This window comes from Culicoides brevitarsis, chromosome 2, assembly GCF_036172545.1.
Source record: "Culicoides brevitarsis isolate CSIRO-B50_1 chromosome 2, AGI_CSIRO_Cbre_v1, whole genome shotgun sequence".
In the NCBI taxonomy this organism is placed as follows: domain Eukaryota; kingdom Metazoa; phylum Arthropoda; class Insecta; order Diptera; family Ceratopogonidae; genus Culicoides; species Culicoides brevitarsis.
Genome location: NC_087086.1, coordinates 18,088,364 through 18,106,040, shown reverse-complemented (window position 1 = coordinate 18,106,040; position 17,677 = coordinate 18,088,364). Strand labels below are relative to the sequence as shown.

Here is a 17,677-nt window from a genome sequence, read left to right as displayed (position 1 = left end):
CACTTAAAATTCCTAACCTTTTTTTTTATTATAAAATAATTATTTTTTTTAAGTTTTATTTTTTTATGTTTTAATATTTATTAACCATTTTATACATTTTTTTAAAATTAAATTTTATTTTTAATTTAATTTAATTTAATTTTTTAAACTGTATTTATTAAAATTTAAAATTTTTTCTGGACTTTAATTTTTTTTTTAATTAAATTTTTTAATAAAAATAAAGTAATTTTTTTTTTTGAAACTATTAAGACACTATTTCTTATTAAAATTTTATTATTTATTATTTTTATGATATATTTTTTTAAAATTTGTAAATTAAAAATTTAATTTAATTAATTTTCTGATAACCGATTCAACCATAATGTTCTTTATCCAAATCATAGATGTCGCTATTATTGTAATACAAAATTATCAATTTCATACGTCTCAAATTCTATGGGTACTGTGTTCCGACGATTACAACCCATTTTTTTGTTCGCCGAACAACAGTAGTCCACTGATTTGAGACGAATGAAAGTGATAAATGAGTGATGGCGCTGATGTCCTTATCACTTTCATTCGTCTCGGTTCCATCAATCGGAATGGAAAAATCGGTGTTCGGAATCGAAAGCCCTAGACGGCGCGAATTTTGAATTTAGACCATTTTTTACCACTTTTTTTACATTTTTAAACGTTAAATAAATATTTAATTAATTTTTTAGTCAGAATTGAAAAAAAATAAAAGTCTAAGAAAAAATAATAATTTCAGTCACGTGAATTTTCATCTAAATTTCAAAAGAAAAAAGTTCATGTTTAATATCTTTTTAACATAAATTTGCTAAGATTTCCCAAAATTGCTAAAAAGGCTTTCGGAGGCTTTTTTAGACTCCTGCGAGGTCAATTTGCTGTTTTTTAATGGATTTTGGATTGGATTTATTCCGCATTTATTTCATGATTATTATATTATTATTTTCTTGCTAAATGTTTTTGTATAGGAAAAATCATTTTCCCGTTTTTCCTATACACACAGAAACACGCACAAACACACGGAAAAACAATCAGCTGATTCGTATTTACATTGCAAAAACTTTTTTCGTTCTCTTTCATTCTGACAATTCGTAGTAGACAACGACAGACACAACAAGCACCAATTTTCTGCTCCTTCAAATTTTTTATATCGTTTGCTCATCATCAAACTACTTTTTTGATACAACTTTTCTGGCACTATGACTTGAAAAAATATTATCCAATAATTATTTTTAATCAAATTAAAATAAAATAAAATAAAAAAGTGCTTTAGAAAAAAAAAATCGAAAAAAATCAATGAAGTGAAAAACAAGTAAAAAGTGATTTTATGACAGAAAAAAAAGGAAAATCTCAAGGGAAAGGAAATAAAATTGATCCATTTTTACATTTTATTACTCTTTCACTCGAAAAAAAAAATATCAAACGAATGTAGAGCATGTGAAACTCACACACGATTAAAGTGACAGTTTTATAAAATAAAATAAAAAAAGAGAGTGTTCGTTATCGTGTTATCAGTCAATAAAAAGCAATCACACAAATTTTTTTATTCGCGTTCGAAAATAAACTTGCGACGAAAATAATTTTTACTTTTATGGTTTCCCCGTTTGACAAGTTTTCCAAGTGTTTATGAATGAATGACTCATTCGTCATTCAAAAAATAGAAAAATCATAAAAACACGTGCCATTCTTACGGTAAGTACCTTCCATTGAACAAAAAAAGTGTCTTTTATTAAATAAACTCTGCCTTCATGATACGGAAAAAAATTCTTTGATCGATTTTCTGCCCTAAAAATGCAATAAATTATACGTGCTCGTGTTCGGTCTGAGGTGACGTTGTGTGGTATTGGCCTGTATACGTCACACATTTGGAAAGCGAGGAAAAATGCGTACAGGATAAATCGCACATACGCAAGAAAATTTCAAAATTTGTTCGAAAATGTGTGTTTTATTGCAAAAAGCGAGGAAAAATGCAGTAAAAGTTTCTCTGCATTGAATATGAACGCAGCAACGTGACCAAACGGAATTTTTATTGGATTTGATTGAAAAATTGGGTGAATTATGACGGTGTCCTATGAAATTTTGAAACTTTTTAGAAGGATCATTCCATTTTTTTTTGCAGCTAAAATCTGCTACGAGCGTCATTTGAACACTTCTTTGATCTAAATTCCCTCCTTCGAGGCACACATTGCTGTCCTAAATTTTCCTCATGTACATGAAAGTTGTCTGTATGTGTGTGCGAAAAACAAACATTCAACCGTGACAAAAACAAATCAATTTTCACATCAACACCCTGTACGAAGCTCCATACCATCAACCACTTGCACGATGCACTTGCTGCTGAACTTTAATGCATTTTCACTTGATTTGTGACTGTACGGAAGACACTGCATAATGCATTCATGTTTATTACGGGTGATGGGTAAGGAAGTGCAGGAAATTTTTTTTTATATTGACCCAAATTCGAAAGAAAGTGATTCTGTGCGACGGTTGTGAAAATTGCGCCGGCACAAAGTTTTTTGTGGTAAATGTAAATAAACTTATTGATTAACTCATAAATAATGAAGAAAAGAGAAACAGACAGAGTAATGAATAGTGACAAGGTAAAGGGTAACTATAACATGATGATAAGTGATTCCTTTCAATCGAAGGACATTTATTGATAAAACATTCGAAACGACGACGTTTTTGTTAACCCTCCGTTTTTTACTTGTTGTCGATGTTGGACGCGTTGAAGTAAATAATAATATAAACAAATTCGGTGAATTGTAATTAGATACCGACACGATGATTCCAAGTATTTTAAATTTTGGGGATTTAATAATGAGAAATTAGTTCATAAAAACTGAAAAAAATTTTAGAAATTTTTTGATTTTTTTAAATCAAATTAGAAAATTTTGAACTTTTATTTAATTGTTTTTTTTTAGAATTTTTTCGATATAATTTAAGATTTTTTCTGAAAACCCAAATTTCTTGAACAAAAACGTTGATTTTTTATTTGATTTTAAAGCAAAATTATAATAAAAATTAAAATAAAAAAATTACTAAAAAAATTGTTGAATACTTTTAATAAATTTTTAATAAAAAAATAAAACTTTTTAATATTTAATAAATTTTTTAATAATAATTCTTATAATAAATAAATAAATACCTAAATAATAAATTTTTTAATAATTTTTTAAAAATATTTTTATAAATTTTTACTTAATTTTTTTAAACAAATTTTTTTACTAGTCTATTATTAATTTTTATTTTTGTGAACATCATTGAATAATTTTGCCTTAAATAATACAAAAATTTTGGTAAAATTCACTTGAAAATGAAGAAAATAAATCAGATGTCAAAAAAAATTTTTCTAAAAATCATTTAAATTTTTTTCTCATTTATTCTTATTTTTTTATTATTTTTTTTTTTAACTTTTTTAACTTTTTTAAATACCTAATATTAAATTATTTTTTTTTATAAGATTTTTTTATTTTTAGATTTTTTTAAAATACCTATTTAATTAATTTATTAAATTTAATTAAAAATAAATTTTAAATAACAATTTTTAATAATAAAATAAAAAATAATTTTAAATATTAAAAAATCAAAATTCAATTATTTTATGAAAATTCAGTTCAAATTTCACATTTATTTTTCGCTTAATTTATTCTTTTTTAACAAGCAATTAAAACTTTTCATCATATTTCAAGCCGTTCGCTATCTTGTCAATGACTCAAACTCGATTATATCAAATGGCAACTTATTAAAAGCTCATTTTATACTAGCTACCCTTATCATTTTCTACGCGTTGTCACATGAAAATACGCCGATAAAAAAATGGAGCAAAATTTTGAAGTGTATATTCGAGTGAGGTGAAAGGCATGAAATAAATTCATGTATCGGAAAACAAAAATTTCCCCCATTGACTTATATTTCAAGGAATAAACTTCAACTAAATTTTTTTTTTTATCATTTTTGCCATTATTATTTATTTATTTGTGGGGAAAATAATTCTGTTTATCACGTTATTTTTCACGATAGTTGCACACCGAAGAATATTTGGTGTTGCTTTCGTGCTAAAAATACTCGAAAAATTTCATGTGTGGTTGGTTGGTTTGTTGGTGTCCCATATCGATCGCAAATAAATTAAATAACGGTTAATGAACTTGTGATTTAATGTGTCAAGTCATCATCAGCCAACATCATCATCGTCGACACATTATCGGCTTTTGTATGAAATTATAAAAGTTGCTGCTAAGAAAAAAATAAACAAAAAGCATTCTTGGCACACATCCACGCAGTTCTTGCAGCGAAACTGCAACAAAATCATTTTCTGCATGTTTAGACGGCACGCAACGAACAAAGAAATCGAACGAACGAAAGAAAACTTGTACGAGACCGATAAAGTTTATTAATAGACGAATTTTGATAAAGAAAATTTTATATTAGGTTAAGAGTTGCATGCGATGCGATGTGCAAAAGTATTTAAAAACAAATTAGTTTGTTATTTATTTATTTTATTAAAATTACTTGTGAAGAAGACGGAAAAAAACCACAAAGATCAAGTATGATAAATATTTTTGTTTGCCTATAAATAGTGGCGCGATTTGCAATGCAGTCACAATATAAATCATTCTTGCCGCGCCATTATTTTCTTTATTCACAAAAAAAAAATTCATCGGATCAAAAAAGATTTTTTTTTCACATTTTGTGACGCATCCCGCAAAAATATTCTCTGCAATTAACGAAATTGTTTGCCCGCTTTTATTATGATTGTTGTTATTATTTTTCACTGAATATTTAGTATGGGTTTATAATTAATTGTCTCCGTGGTTAAATTTAAAAAAAAAATAAGAAATTTGGCTCTAAAGCGGTGTTTCCTATGAATTTTCGATTGAAAATGCACTTAGATTCGCTTTGGAAACGAAACAATGAGGAATGTGCAGAAAAACAAAATATTTTACAAAACGATGACTATCTTTTGGTATGTTTGTGGGTGGCAGAAATACAAACAAAAATGCATTTGCAAGTCTTTTATAATATAAACTGGCCTAAATTAGCAATCTTTTGTTGAATTTTTATCATCTCTTACATTTTCTCTTCGTCCTAACCGAGATTTTGGTGCATTTTAATGAAAAAAATGATTTTTTTTCCCAAGTAGTCTTAAAAATTAATAAAATAAATTAATAATTAAAAAAAAATAAATAAATAACTAAAGACAATAAATAAATAAAAAAAATAAATAAATAAAAAAAAAATAATAATTATTATTTTACAATTTTTTTAATGAAAATAGTTATAAAAAATTTAGTAATTTTCAAGAAAAAATTTAAAAAATATTTTTTTTAAACTTTCGAAAATTATTAATTAAATTAAATAATTTTTTAAAATTTAAATTACATTTTTAATAATTAATTTTTAATTAATTTTTTATATGTATTATTTAAATTAATTTTAATTTAATATTTTTTAATAAAATAATTTATTAAATTAATTATTATTTTATAAAAAAAATAAATAAAATTATTTTAAAACTAATTTAATTTTTTTATAAAAAATAATGACAATAAATAAAAGCGCTCAAGTCATTTTTCACTTCAAAACTTTTTTTTTTGCATTAAGGAAATATTTCAACTGGAAATTCATGTATTCCGTGAAAATTAGGTCGCATGCGGTGATGCGGTAACTATTTCGCTGGTGGCTGATAATATTGATGATAATAGTACTCCATGTTGTACTCTCCTTCCATTCGTTGGTTTTTGTATCTTGCGGCAAGCCAACAAATAAAAGGCACCAAAAAAGACAAAATGAGCAAAAAACCACAAGCAATCATCAAATACAAAATTTTCACGTCAGTTTCTTCAAAATCACTCTCAATCTCCTTGCCTGCTGCATTTTTCGTCACAAATGCACGAATGCGCTCCTCTTCCGTCACACATTCAACTTTATCGACGAGATTTTTTGCATCCAAATTTCTCGGAAAAGCTTCTTTAAAATGTTCTTTGACTTGGATTCCTTTGCGTTTAATGGCACGAAGAATTATCCGAAGTCGTGCACAGTCAAATAAATTGTTGTGCATGATGATTTCCTTGAGATTCGGGAATTTATAGAAGAGTTCTTGCTCATCGAGATCCGTGAGATCGTTCACGTAGATCTGAAAACGTTCCAAAGATGGAATAATCGGAAAGCGCTCGAGTGGAAGTTCAGTAAAAAAGTTCTCAGCAAGCACGAGATGATTCAACTTCTTCACCGGAAGGAACAAATCGGGATCGATTTCTGTAAAATTATTTGCTTGAAGACTAATTTTACGAATTTCAGCGTTATTTTTGAACAAATCCACAGGTAAGGAGGTGAGTTTGTTGTCGTAAAAAAGGGCTTGAACCAATTTCAAACATTTATCGAGAGCTTTTTCGCTCACTTCTTCGATCGAAAGTTCAAATAGCTCCAAAATTTTCAAGTTGGGAAAGACGCGACAGAATTCGTCAGTCACTAACGGGATTTTGCTATCTGTGAATTTGAGAATTTCCACAGCAGAAGCATTTCGGGCAGTTGCATTCAAGTAAGGAGCTTCTCGAGTCACATTTACGTTGAAAAAAGTACAAGTCGAGTTCACTAAAATGCATTCAATTGCCAGGGCGTTTCCAATAAAAAATAGTTGGATGACAAATTTCAAGTGAATCATCATTTTTTTTTTTGCTTCAGCCTGTCAATCGAAGAACGGATCAAACTATTAACTAACGAGAAAAATGCAATTCTGTTGATTTTTACAAGTTGAATGGCGTTATTGAATATCCGGTATCCTTATCTTGCGATAGTTCTTTGCTTCTTGTAAAATCCCTTCAGTAGTTCTATAAAAAAAATAAAAATAAACAAAAGTTTAATAGAAAGAATTTCAAACACTTTTCATAAAAGTTTCCAAATAGTTTAGAATCACGCAAACCAACGATAACAACAGGCAACCATCCGTGTTGTGGAAAACAACAAAAAAATATATCTTTAGCCGCACGGCAATAATCTGCCTATCAAACGATAATCAAAGCAAGACACGAAAAATAACACTTTTTTAAAGTTCTTAACTCGTCGTTCTCGTGGAGTGCATTTCTTCAATTTTTTTTAACACGAACAGTTTCCTGATATTTGCATGCCTTTACTTGTAAAAACGTGAAACTTTTCTCTATATTTAAAATGTTTTTAATAAAAATTTAAAAATTTAAAAAAAAATATTTTAAAAATTTTAAAAAAATTTTTAGTAAGAATTTTAGATTTTTTAGGTTAAATAAATATTAATTAATTTTTTTTAAATAATCTTAAATTTAATTTAATTATTGAAATTTAATTTTTTTTATTTAAATTTTAAAAATTATTTTGATTTAAATTTAATTACAATTTATTTATTTTTAGTCTAATTTTTTTCTAAATTTTCAAAATAATTATTTTTGGATTATTTTATTCAAATTTAAATTTTATTTTTTAAAAATTTATTTAATATTTTTTTTTTAAATTATAAAAACTTTTTTCAAATTAATTTGATAAGTTTAAAATTAATTTTTTTATTTTAAGTCTAATTTTAATTTAATTTTTCTTTTCTTATACATATTTAATTTTAATTAAAAGTAATTCATTTTTTAACCAATTTTAAGCCTAAAATTGAATAAATATTCATTTCAAATTGATTTTTTCATTTTTTTTTTAATTAAAATTTAATTTTCTTGTAAAAAATTTTAATAATAAAATTTAAGGCAATTAAGTTTAATATTTTTTAAATTTTAAAAATTTTTCTAAATTTTTAAAAAAAATTTTTGGAGCGTTTAAATTTTATTTTTTAAAACTTTATGTAATATTTTTTGTTCAAATTTCGATAATTTGATGAAATCAAAATTTTTTTTCAAATTAATTTTTAAGTTTCAAAATTTATTTTTTTGTTTAAACACAATTAAGTTGTAATTCATTTTTTTAATAAAATTTTAAGCCTAAAATTTAAATGGGTTAATCAGCGTTTTGAAGTTCAATTCATTTTAAAGTTGATTTCTGTTCATATTGGGTCAATATTTGATGAAACAAAAAATTCAGTAGTGCAATAAATTCCATCCCTTTTTTAAAAATTAAATTAGGTACCTGATTAATTAAAATAAATCATTTAAAAAAATAAATTTCCTCATTCCATAAATTTTTTTTCTTGGAAAATCAAACCAAACACTAATTTGTTGAAAAATCTCTTTCATCACATCACGAAAAATCCATGAAAAACAAAAAATTACGTAAACGACGTTAATTGAACTTGCATCATAAAAAAAATAAACATAATTTATCGATCAACAGAGGGTCAATGTATTTCTGTTTTATTTTTTATTTAAACATTTTTTGCAACTAAAAGTCAATAACAAAAACGAACCAACGACCGACAAAAAATTAGCACGGAAATATTTTTTCATAGCTTTCAAAATAGCCTCAACCATTTCGTGGCACGTGAACAAAATAACACTAAACTAAAGAATTACCGCTAAATTATTTTTTTTTTATTTTTCGTGTTCTGTTCTGTTGGTTTCTAATCGCAACAACAATAAAAAAAAACACAAACACGGCAGACAATCATTTTGCGGGTTGAATTTTGACGTCAATTTCGATTAAATATTGGTGTGCTGCGAAACGAGAGCAAGCAACAGATTGACCTCCGACGCACAAAACGTGTTCTGACTCACTTTTCTGGCGTCCGTGAACTTGGCCAGACACGAAAAAACGGGCGAACGACACCGCATGCCATAAAAATGTGTGTTGCGTTAATTTTAAAACATAATTTTCTGACCTAATTCTACATAACATGTCGAACGGTCACTGGCGGTTGTTGTTACATTCTCGTCACTCGTCGCACGATGACGCAACATCCCGCCGAATGAAATGATAAAAATTTGATTAGTTACAACATTGAACTATGCCAAAGCAGAATCGAATCCACGGTCAACGAATTTTTGCGACGACGACCATCACCTGATGTAAAAAAACAAAAAAATTAAATGAGGAGGCAAAAAACATGTTTTTCGCAAATCTCACGCAGCTATTAATAAATACATTTTAAATTTAAACGATAACAAAGAAATTAATTTGCGCGTATATTCATCAACAACTCATCATCATCATTACCGCGGTGAGCCACCTCCATGTTATTTATAGGAGAAAACACTTGTAAATTCCAAAGAATTTTAATAAAAAAACAAGAATGAACATGAAAAATCACACATTTGACGTCGCAAAAAATGTGTCATCCAAGAATTTTCACCCGAAAATTTGATGAATTTTTATAAAAATAACTCAACCTTCATAAATCACTCGGTTTTTTTATGTTGCAAAGTGATAAAATTTTAATTAATCATCGTTCTATTCAAATTTGGAGCATGCCATGCTTGAAACATGTGCTTAAACGTTTTGTCATGTAAAAATAATTTTTTTTTTGGCAAAGAATAAAGTTAATTTTGGGCTTTTTGAGATCTTATTGATCCGCTCTGATCGCTCTTTGAGGTTAAATTTATTTCAAAACAATTTAAAAATGGGGCACTTTCATAATCTAATTTTTTTTCCTAATAAAAAGATGTAAATTTTAAAATTTTTATAGCTGGAAATCTTGTTTTTAATTGTTTTTTGCAAATTTTTGTTCTCATTATTAATATTTTTCTTAAAATTTTAATTTTTGGAATTTTTATGAATGTGCCCCATAATGAAATTCTCCCATTTTCCCCTATCGAGGAGTACAAAAATGTAAAACGTGCGCGCCAAAGTGCCTGACATTGCGTTTCGTTGCGTTTTCATTTGTTTATCTCTGCGAAACAGGAACAGCAGCTTGCTCAGTTCACGCTTAAATCTTCAAAATTTCCTAAAATACCTCAAAACTCCATCGGAAAATGCACATTTTCGGATAACCAAAGGCACGTGTGACATTTTCCGATAACAAGTTGCGTGGAAAGTGTATTAGTTTAGTGCGAAAATCGCAAAAACCGAGTCTCGTTGTTTTTTTTTTACAGAACAACTTCCTTCATTTTTTATTCAAGTCCATTCTCCGCATACCAAAGACGTAGTTTTATACACGACTGGTAAGTGTCATTAGTGTGATGAGGGCAATTTTGGGCAATTATGAGCTGAAAATTATTCTAAAATGTAAAAAAAAATCTAAAACATCAGAAAATTTATGCGAAAATGTGATTTTTCATTGAAAATTTAATTTTTTTATGTGTTCTAAATCCGCCACTGAAAAATGTGCGAAATGTGTAGACAGTGAGAGTGTTTTGAAATGTGTGTTAATGGAGTATTTAAGAATATTATATCGATGTTTTGCGTGACAATCAAAGAAAAAAATTAAATTTAGTGAAAAAATATTAAAAATTTTACTTTTTTTTAAAAGGAATGAAAGTTTAAAGGACTAGAATTAATTTTTTTGTGAAAATAATTGCTCCAATTATAAAATATTTCAAGGTAGGGGACGTGACATGAGTCAATCAACAATGCGACATGACATGTGTGATGTATGCTAATAAAAATAATTCTCTCGCCGAATTTCGTCACAAAATATAAGTTTTTCAATTAATTTTCATTTTTTTTTTCAGACAAATCACTCAGCAGCTCTCCGTTAATTTTTACGAAAATTTCTCGTAAAAATTCCAATGGACCTCAAACAGAATGGACTGCCACACAACTCAAGTAGCAACGGCGTGAATGGCAACAACTCCTCACAACTGCATCAAAATGGGCGCCAAACGCCACAGAAGACGTCGCGTCGTCGTTGTCGCAGCGAATGTCTTGCCACCACTGCCCCATGCACCCTCGGCCTCCAAATCGAACGTTACAACCTAAAACACAAGGAAGCCCCCTCATCCGAGCATTACGCCATCAAAAGTGCACAACAAAGCCTGCGGAACAGCTACACGATCAAGGCGAGTCACCAAATGAAGTTGGCAGAAATTTACGCGAGCGGCGAAATGGTCGGAAAACTCAGCAACGGCGATCGGTTTGCTTCAAAAAAAGAGGAAAATGGTCACGAAAAGCCCGTCGACCTGAAAGATTTGTACTTGCAAGAAGTGGAAATGTACAAAAATGGAAATTGCAACGGATTTCGACCACATCCCGCATCAGCGCATCATCGATTTTCCGATCGCAGCAACGATTACGGGTACTTTAACCCACGAAATTCCGTTTTTGATGCCAATCGACGTCGTATCCGGGCACGTAGCGAATCGGAGCCGCATGAACTTTACACTGTTGCTGGTCCCTCGAATAATAGTCGCAGCGTTAGCGGGCATCGTACCGACGATATGTCCCTAAAACGTGTCAGAGAAGCCAATTCCCCGCCATTAGACTCGAAAATTGTCAATCGAACGAGTAGCAGCTCAATTTATCGCAAGGAAACGGCGTCGGCTCCAATTACGCCAAGTGTTCTCGTGAGCGGAAGTCAAATTGGAATAAAATCAGGACCGCTGAGATTAAAAGCGAAATCTCCGGGTGTCTCGGTACTTCGAGTGAAATCCAGTAAATTAAGACCTTCGACACCGACGCGTCGTCGTTCGCCGTTGTTACGCAAAAGTTTGACGCCATCACGAGAAATTTCAAAATCTTCCGTGACAGAGACCGAAAATGACGAAACGAGTTCGTTGCAATCGTTGGAAGTGAATGCCGTGAGTGAAAAAGAAGATGTCGATAGTTTGGAAGACGATGACGATGATTTGCCTCTCAATGGATTGGAAGATGACGATATCGATGGCAGCGTTACAGATCCCGAAGACAACTATGCGAGTCACTTGGTGACAAGTAGCAAGAAAATTAATACGAAAAATCTTCCGCTTCCGAAAATTTGCATCGACGATAATGCCGAAGCACCAAAACTGCCAGCCCCGTTGGCGCCAAGTATGTTCCCGAATGTGCCGCCTTACATTACGTTCTCGACGCACACGGAAAAGGGTGTTCCCATGCCAGCAACTATACAAAAACTGCTGAAATGGAAGTTGACACCGATAACGCCGGTCATTGTGCGTCGCATCTTGTTCAACTCAAACTTCCGGTTGCTTCGGAAAACGAACGATTGGATGGGACAATGGGGCAAACACATGAAATCGCCTTGTTTTAAGACACTTCGATCGTATCAAAAATTCAATCATCTTCCGGGTAGCTTTCAGATTGGAAGGAAAGATCGCGTTTGGCGAAATTTGCAGAATCAAATGGTGAAACATGGCAAGAAGGAGTTTGGATTTATGCCGAGGACGTTCATTATTCCGCCAGATTTGAAGACGTTGCGAACTGTATGGCCAAAATATGCGCAACGGAATGCGAGATGGATTATTAAGCCGCCGGCAAGTGCGCGAGGTACGGGAATTAAGGTTGTTAATCAATGGGCACAAATTCCGAAGCGAAAGCCGTTGATTGTTCAAAGGTGAGATATTTTTTCTTATAAAAAGAAGTGTAATTTTTAAAAGTTTTTAACATATCATACCTCTTAATTTTTGGAAAAAATCAAAATAATGAAATATTGATTCAAAAATCGTTAAAAAAATTTTTATCAGTTTTTAAATAAAAAAGTTAAAAAATTTAAGTTTCTTTTTAAATATTCAAGTTTTTTTTTTATTTTTGTTAAAAAATTATTTAGGCCGCTCCAAATTTTTTTCGAACTTTTTGTCGCAAAAACTATTTATCAAAATGGGGGAGGGCAAAAAAATAAAAAAAGAAAATTTGAAATTCTCAAAAATTAATCAGTTAAAATTTGTATCAAAAACGAAAATTTTAAAAAAAAAAAAAAACTGTCAAAAAATTTGAAAAATATTTTTTTCTTTTAAAAAAAATTCATGTTTGAGTTTTTCAATACAAAAATTTAATTTAAGATTTAAAAAAAATAAATTTGAAAAATTCTTTTATAACTAAATTAAAATGAATTTTCAATTTTGGCTTTTTATTTTGCCCCATTGGATTTTCCACTTTTGAAATGGGGCTTGGGACAAAAAGTTCAAAAAAAATTTGGAGCGGCCTTATAAGCTTTTAACGGTTTTTAAAAAATTAAGAAGATGAAAAAGTTAATTTTTATATTTAAAAAAAAAAAACTTATTAAAGAATTTAATTAACTTAATTTAATTTTTTTTTTATTTTTCAAAAGAAAAAAAAAATAAATCAAAATTTGGTATAAAATTATTCTCAGAATTATATTCACATATTCTTAACTTAAGCTTATGTCAAAATTATCTTCAATTAAATATTTTTTTTATTTAAATTTTATTTCATTTTTTTTTGAAAAATTTTGAAAATCTTTATGTTCTGACGTTTTTTAAACACATTTAACTTTTAAAAGCGATTAAACTTAAAAATATGTCAAATTCAATTAGTTTCTAGTTTTATGATTAATTTTTGGGAAAAAAAATATCATTTTGTTTTGAAAATTAAATTGAATTTTATATACTTAAGCTTAAGTCATTAAGTTTTAACTTAAAAAGTTTTTTAATATTTTTTTTTTTTTCATTAAAAATAAGGTTTTGAGGTTCAAAAAAATTTTAGAAAAAAAAAATTAATGAAATTTTACCTCTTTTCAGATACATCGAACGTCCCCTTCTGATCAACGGCAGCAAATTCGATCTCCGCCTTTACGTGCTCGTGACATCGATGAATCCGCTACGTGTCTTCATGCATACGGATGGCCTTGCGCGTTTCGCTAGCGTCAAATATAGCGAAAAAGCCGATACCCTCAATGACCGTTACATGCATTTAACGAACTACAGTATTAACAAGCTCTCGTCAAACTACACGAAAAACGAGGATGCGAACGCATGTGTCGGTCACAAATGGACAATAAAATCACTGTGGACCTATCTGAACGATCAGGGATACAACGTCGCGTTGCTCTGGAATGCCCTGAAAAATCTCGTACTCAGGACAATTTTGGCAGGCGAGTCGCCCATCAATGCACTCACAAAGGTCAACGTACAAAACAAATACAATTGCTACGAGTTATTCGGCATCGATGTCATTCTCGATAGCGAATTGGTGCCGTGGTTGTTGGAAGTGAATATTTCGCCGTCACTGCATTCGGCATCGCCGCTCGATGCGCACGTCAAAGGTCCCCTCGTGACTTCCCTACTCAATACTGTGATGTATCAAGTACCTCCAAAGATTCCCGTGCCGCAACAAGAAGAACTCATGGAAGAACTCGGACTCAAGGGTCCGCTTTGCTTCGATAAACGGATTTACTGCACGGGACTTAACAAGAATGAAAGACAGAAACACAGCCAGTATGCCATCAAGGGAATGCAACGAGAGGATGTAAGTTATTTTTTGTCTTCATTTAAAATTAAAATCCTACAATTTTAATTTTTTTTTAGTACCTCACATCAATTCTTGACAATTTAACGCCCGATGACATTCGTTGCCTTTTGATATCGGAAGATGAACTTGCGCGATCCGCTCCGCTCGAGAGAATTTTCCCGACGACTCAAACACATCATTATCTCACATACACAGACAATCCACGATATTACAACAGACTATTGGATGCGTGGGAAAATCGATATGCGAATCGCCGACAAGAGGGAATCGACTTACTCAAATCGTTTTGCGAGAAAAACGTTCACTTAGAAGTTCCGCCACAAACGTTCCAGAAAGTAAGTATTTTTTTGCACCCTAAACTGAGTTTTAATTTTAATTTTACGAGTATCTTGAAAAAAGTAACTCATCCTTGTACGTTTATTTTTTTTGTTAAATCCTCCCGTAAAAAATTTTTTGATGTCCTTTTAAATTAAAAAAAAAATCGTTTTTATCATAAAAATTTTTGTATATGAATTTTTGAGGGAGTTTGGAGAGCAATGCGAGTTGTCTATTGGCGTGCTAAAGCATTTCACGGTCGTAAGTCAAAACATCCAACGGAGAGACTTTTTTCTCTTCCCTTTTTTTAATAAATAAAAACTTAGCCGAGTTAATAAATGAATTTTTAAAATTCAGCTAGATTTCGTTTAAAAAAAATATATAGTTTCCCGCTCCGCGCCCGCAAAATAACCGTTTGGCTAAAATCTGTAAATAATTTGTGTAAAATAAATCTTAAATAGGAAAATTGCAGCTAGCCATGCAAAGCGTATATAAAATTTGCGAAAATTCGAAGTTAATTTCGAAAACCCTACCAGACAGTAAAATTTGAATTCGAGTTCGAAAAATTTCAATTCAGTTTATTCTCAGGTTTTTGTACAGAAATTAGTTTAGGGAAGAAAACAAAAAGAAAATTAGGCCAATAAACGGTTAAAAACGGCGTATTTTAGCGGGATTAGCAGGATCGCTATATTAGGTCCTCTAGATAAATCTTGAAGTAGGTCCCTTTCTTGTCAAATATTTAATCAATCTAGTAGGTTTTTTCATAGGGTTAGTAGTTAGGTTAGGTCTCTTATTCGTTAATTAAAGCTAAATAATAATTGTTCTCATTTATTACATTTTATAGAAGAAAAAACATTTGTACATGTTGTACATAACTAAACGATGTTAGGACTTTCGTACAAAATCAAACGTAACAGTGTTTTAGGGTTTGTAGGGTAAAAAAGTTGTCATTGTGGTTAAATATTTTAGATCGTGTGTTTTTAGATCTCATCGACTTCTGGTCCAATGAATTTTATGATTTTTCTTAATTTTTTCCAAGAATTTTTCTAAACAATCATCATAAACTAGTTCTTGCGTCATACTTTATCCCGAAACTTTTGTTTTATTTGTTCTTTTTCTAGGTAATTAGAGCTAGAATAAAGGAGTTCAAAGAATCTCAATCTCAATGTGATATTATGATGATTGCTGTAATTATCATTCCTTTTCATTATGATATTTCTTGATGTTACATTTTTTATGTTTAGTTGATGTTGTTGTCTTACACAAACACAAAAAATAACTAGAATAGAAGCTTCTTTAGAATAGAAACCAAAAATAATTGTCTGTCTCGTGTCTGTCTTTTGTCCGTTCAATGTTGTAGTTTGTAGATAAGATGCTTACTTTAAAAAAAAAATCATGCTGCTTACGCACCTTTTCGCTTATATTTTTGCACAAATTTTCGCTTAATTTTTTTGTTTTTCAAAATTAACATTTTTAAAATTTGAATTTGGCAATTTGTCATCCATTTTGTTTATATTTCAACCTGTCTTGCAATCATCTGTTAATTTCGAATCATTTTCGAAAAAATTTTCGAAATTCGATCGTTAGATGATCAGGACGATAGGTCCGCTGATATACATTTAGATCAATCAAAGAATTGCCTTTTTAACACTGATTCATCTTTTTAATTTACTCTCTTTTTCATGCTTTCTCTTTTAAAAACCACTCTCTATAAATAAAAAAAAAACATAAAATGCACGCAAACTTAACAATAAAAAAATCCCTTAAATGATTTAAAAACAATCAGCTTTGCCTAAGCTGCGCAAATCCATCTAACTCTTCTGAAACCACCGCTAGAACTTCCACGAATATCGACGCTATTGCCGCAAATACGTAAAAAAAAACTAAAAAAGATTTTAAATTATCATAAAAAGTGCGTTTCGTTCGTTTTTTGGTAAAGATCATTTCCCTTACTTTTTTCCTAAATTCGTTTAAATTTATTCCGATTTCCTCTTGAATTAAATTTTAAAAATATTTACAAACAAATTTGGAAAATTTTTCTCTGTTATTTCGAAAATTTGCATTTTGAATTCGAAATTGGCAAAAAAAAAATTTAAATAAATCAAAATTTAAACAGAGAGAAGCAAAAAATAAAGTTCATTTAAGCCTGAATATTTTCTAATATTGCCTGCATTCTATTTCTATATTCTTCTATTGAAAGCTTGACTTCATATTTTTTTTCGAAAATTTTTATTTATTTTCGAATTTAATTTCGAAACGACGAAAAAATTTGACTCACATGCTTTTTTATGCGACTTTTTGTGTTATTGACAATTTTTTAACTTATTCGACATCAAATTATGACGAATTATTGTCGAAAATTTTCGTTTTCTTGACTCATGAAAAGGAATTTTTGCGTAGTGCGTTAATTTTGGTTTTCCATTTCAAAAAAATTTTTTTGGTTTGATGTTTCTTGAGTTACTTTTCGTTCAAAATTTCTTAGAATAGTTAGTTGCAAAAACATTTTTGCTGCCTCCGTAGGCTTTAGAGCACTTTCCCTGCATTATTTCGCCACAAAATACTAATTCAATTTTTTTCTAACCTCAAAAGGAATCGAACGATGATGAAAATGGCTTTGTTGTCGAAGATTTGGCGCAACCCTCTGTGCCAGATCAGTCGGAAGATACGGAAAATCATGCCGCAAGCGCCGCCATTACAAATCCAAATAATGCCTTAGCGTTAACCGAAACAAAACAAAATGCCCTCAATAACAGTAGTAGTAACTTATTCAACAATTTGCCACCTTTGCTACCTTTATCACCGATTTCGCAGCAGGAAAATTGCGCGTTAGTAATCAACAATGGCAGCAGCAAGTTATCGGAATCCACGAAATTGGAGACAACGCCATCTGGGGGCACCGCCAATAACGCAACACCAAATTCAACGGAAATTTTAGTGAATCAATGAAAATTCCTGTTTCATATTTTTTTCGACATATTTAATCAATTCCCAACTTTTTTGTTTAAATTTTATCATTTTTATTTGTAAAAAATTTTATTTTTAGGAATTTTTTGAATAAATAAAAAAAAATCAATCTTGGATGATATTTCGT

The 17,677-nt window shown here is 29.9% G+C and overlaps 1 protein-coding gene across 2 annotated transcripts; it reads left to right on the top strand.

Annotated features, from left to right (window-relative positions):
* Positions 1 to 1,609: 1,609 nt before the first annotated feature.
* On the top strand, positions 1,610 to 17,532 carry LOC134829386 (tubulin monoglutamylase TTLL4). Of its 2 annotated transcripts, none has more exons than XM_063842438.1 (5): positions 1,610 to 1,698; positions 10,581 to 12,397; positions 13,542 to 14,268; positions 14,328 to 14,606; positions 17,176 to 17,532. In XM_063842438.1, exons 2-5 carry the CDS (start codon positions 10,638 to 10,640, stop codon positions 17,530 to 17,532), a joined length of 3,123 nt encoding a protein of 1,040 aa, XP_063698508.1. In that variant the 5' UTR covers positions 1,610 to 1,698; positions 10,581 to 10,637. The 2 variants fall into 2 exon arrangements, with proteins under 2 accessions (XP_063698508.1, XP_063698507.1); XM_063842437.1 differs by lacking the exon at positions 1,610 to 1,698 and adding an exon at positions 9,813 to 10,070.
* Positions 17,533 to 17,677: the final 145 nt, after the last annotated feature.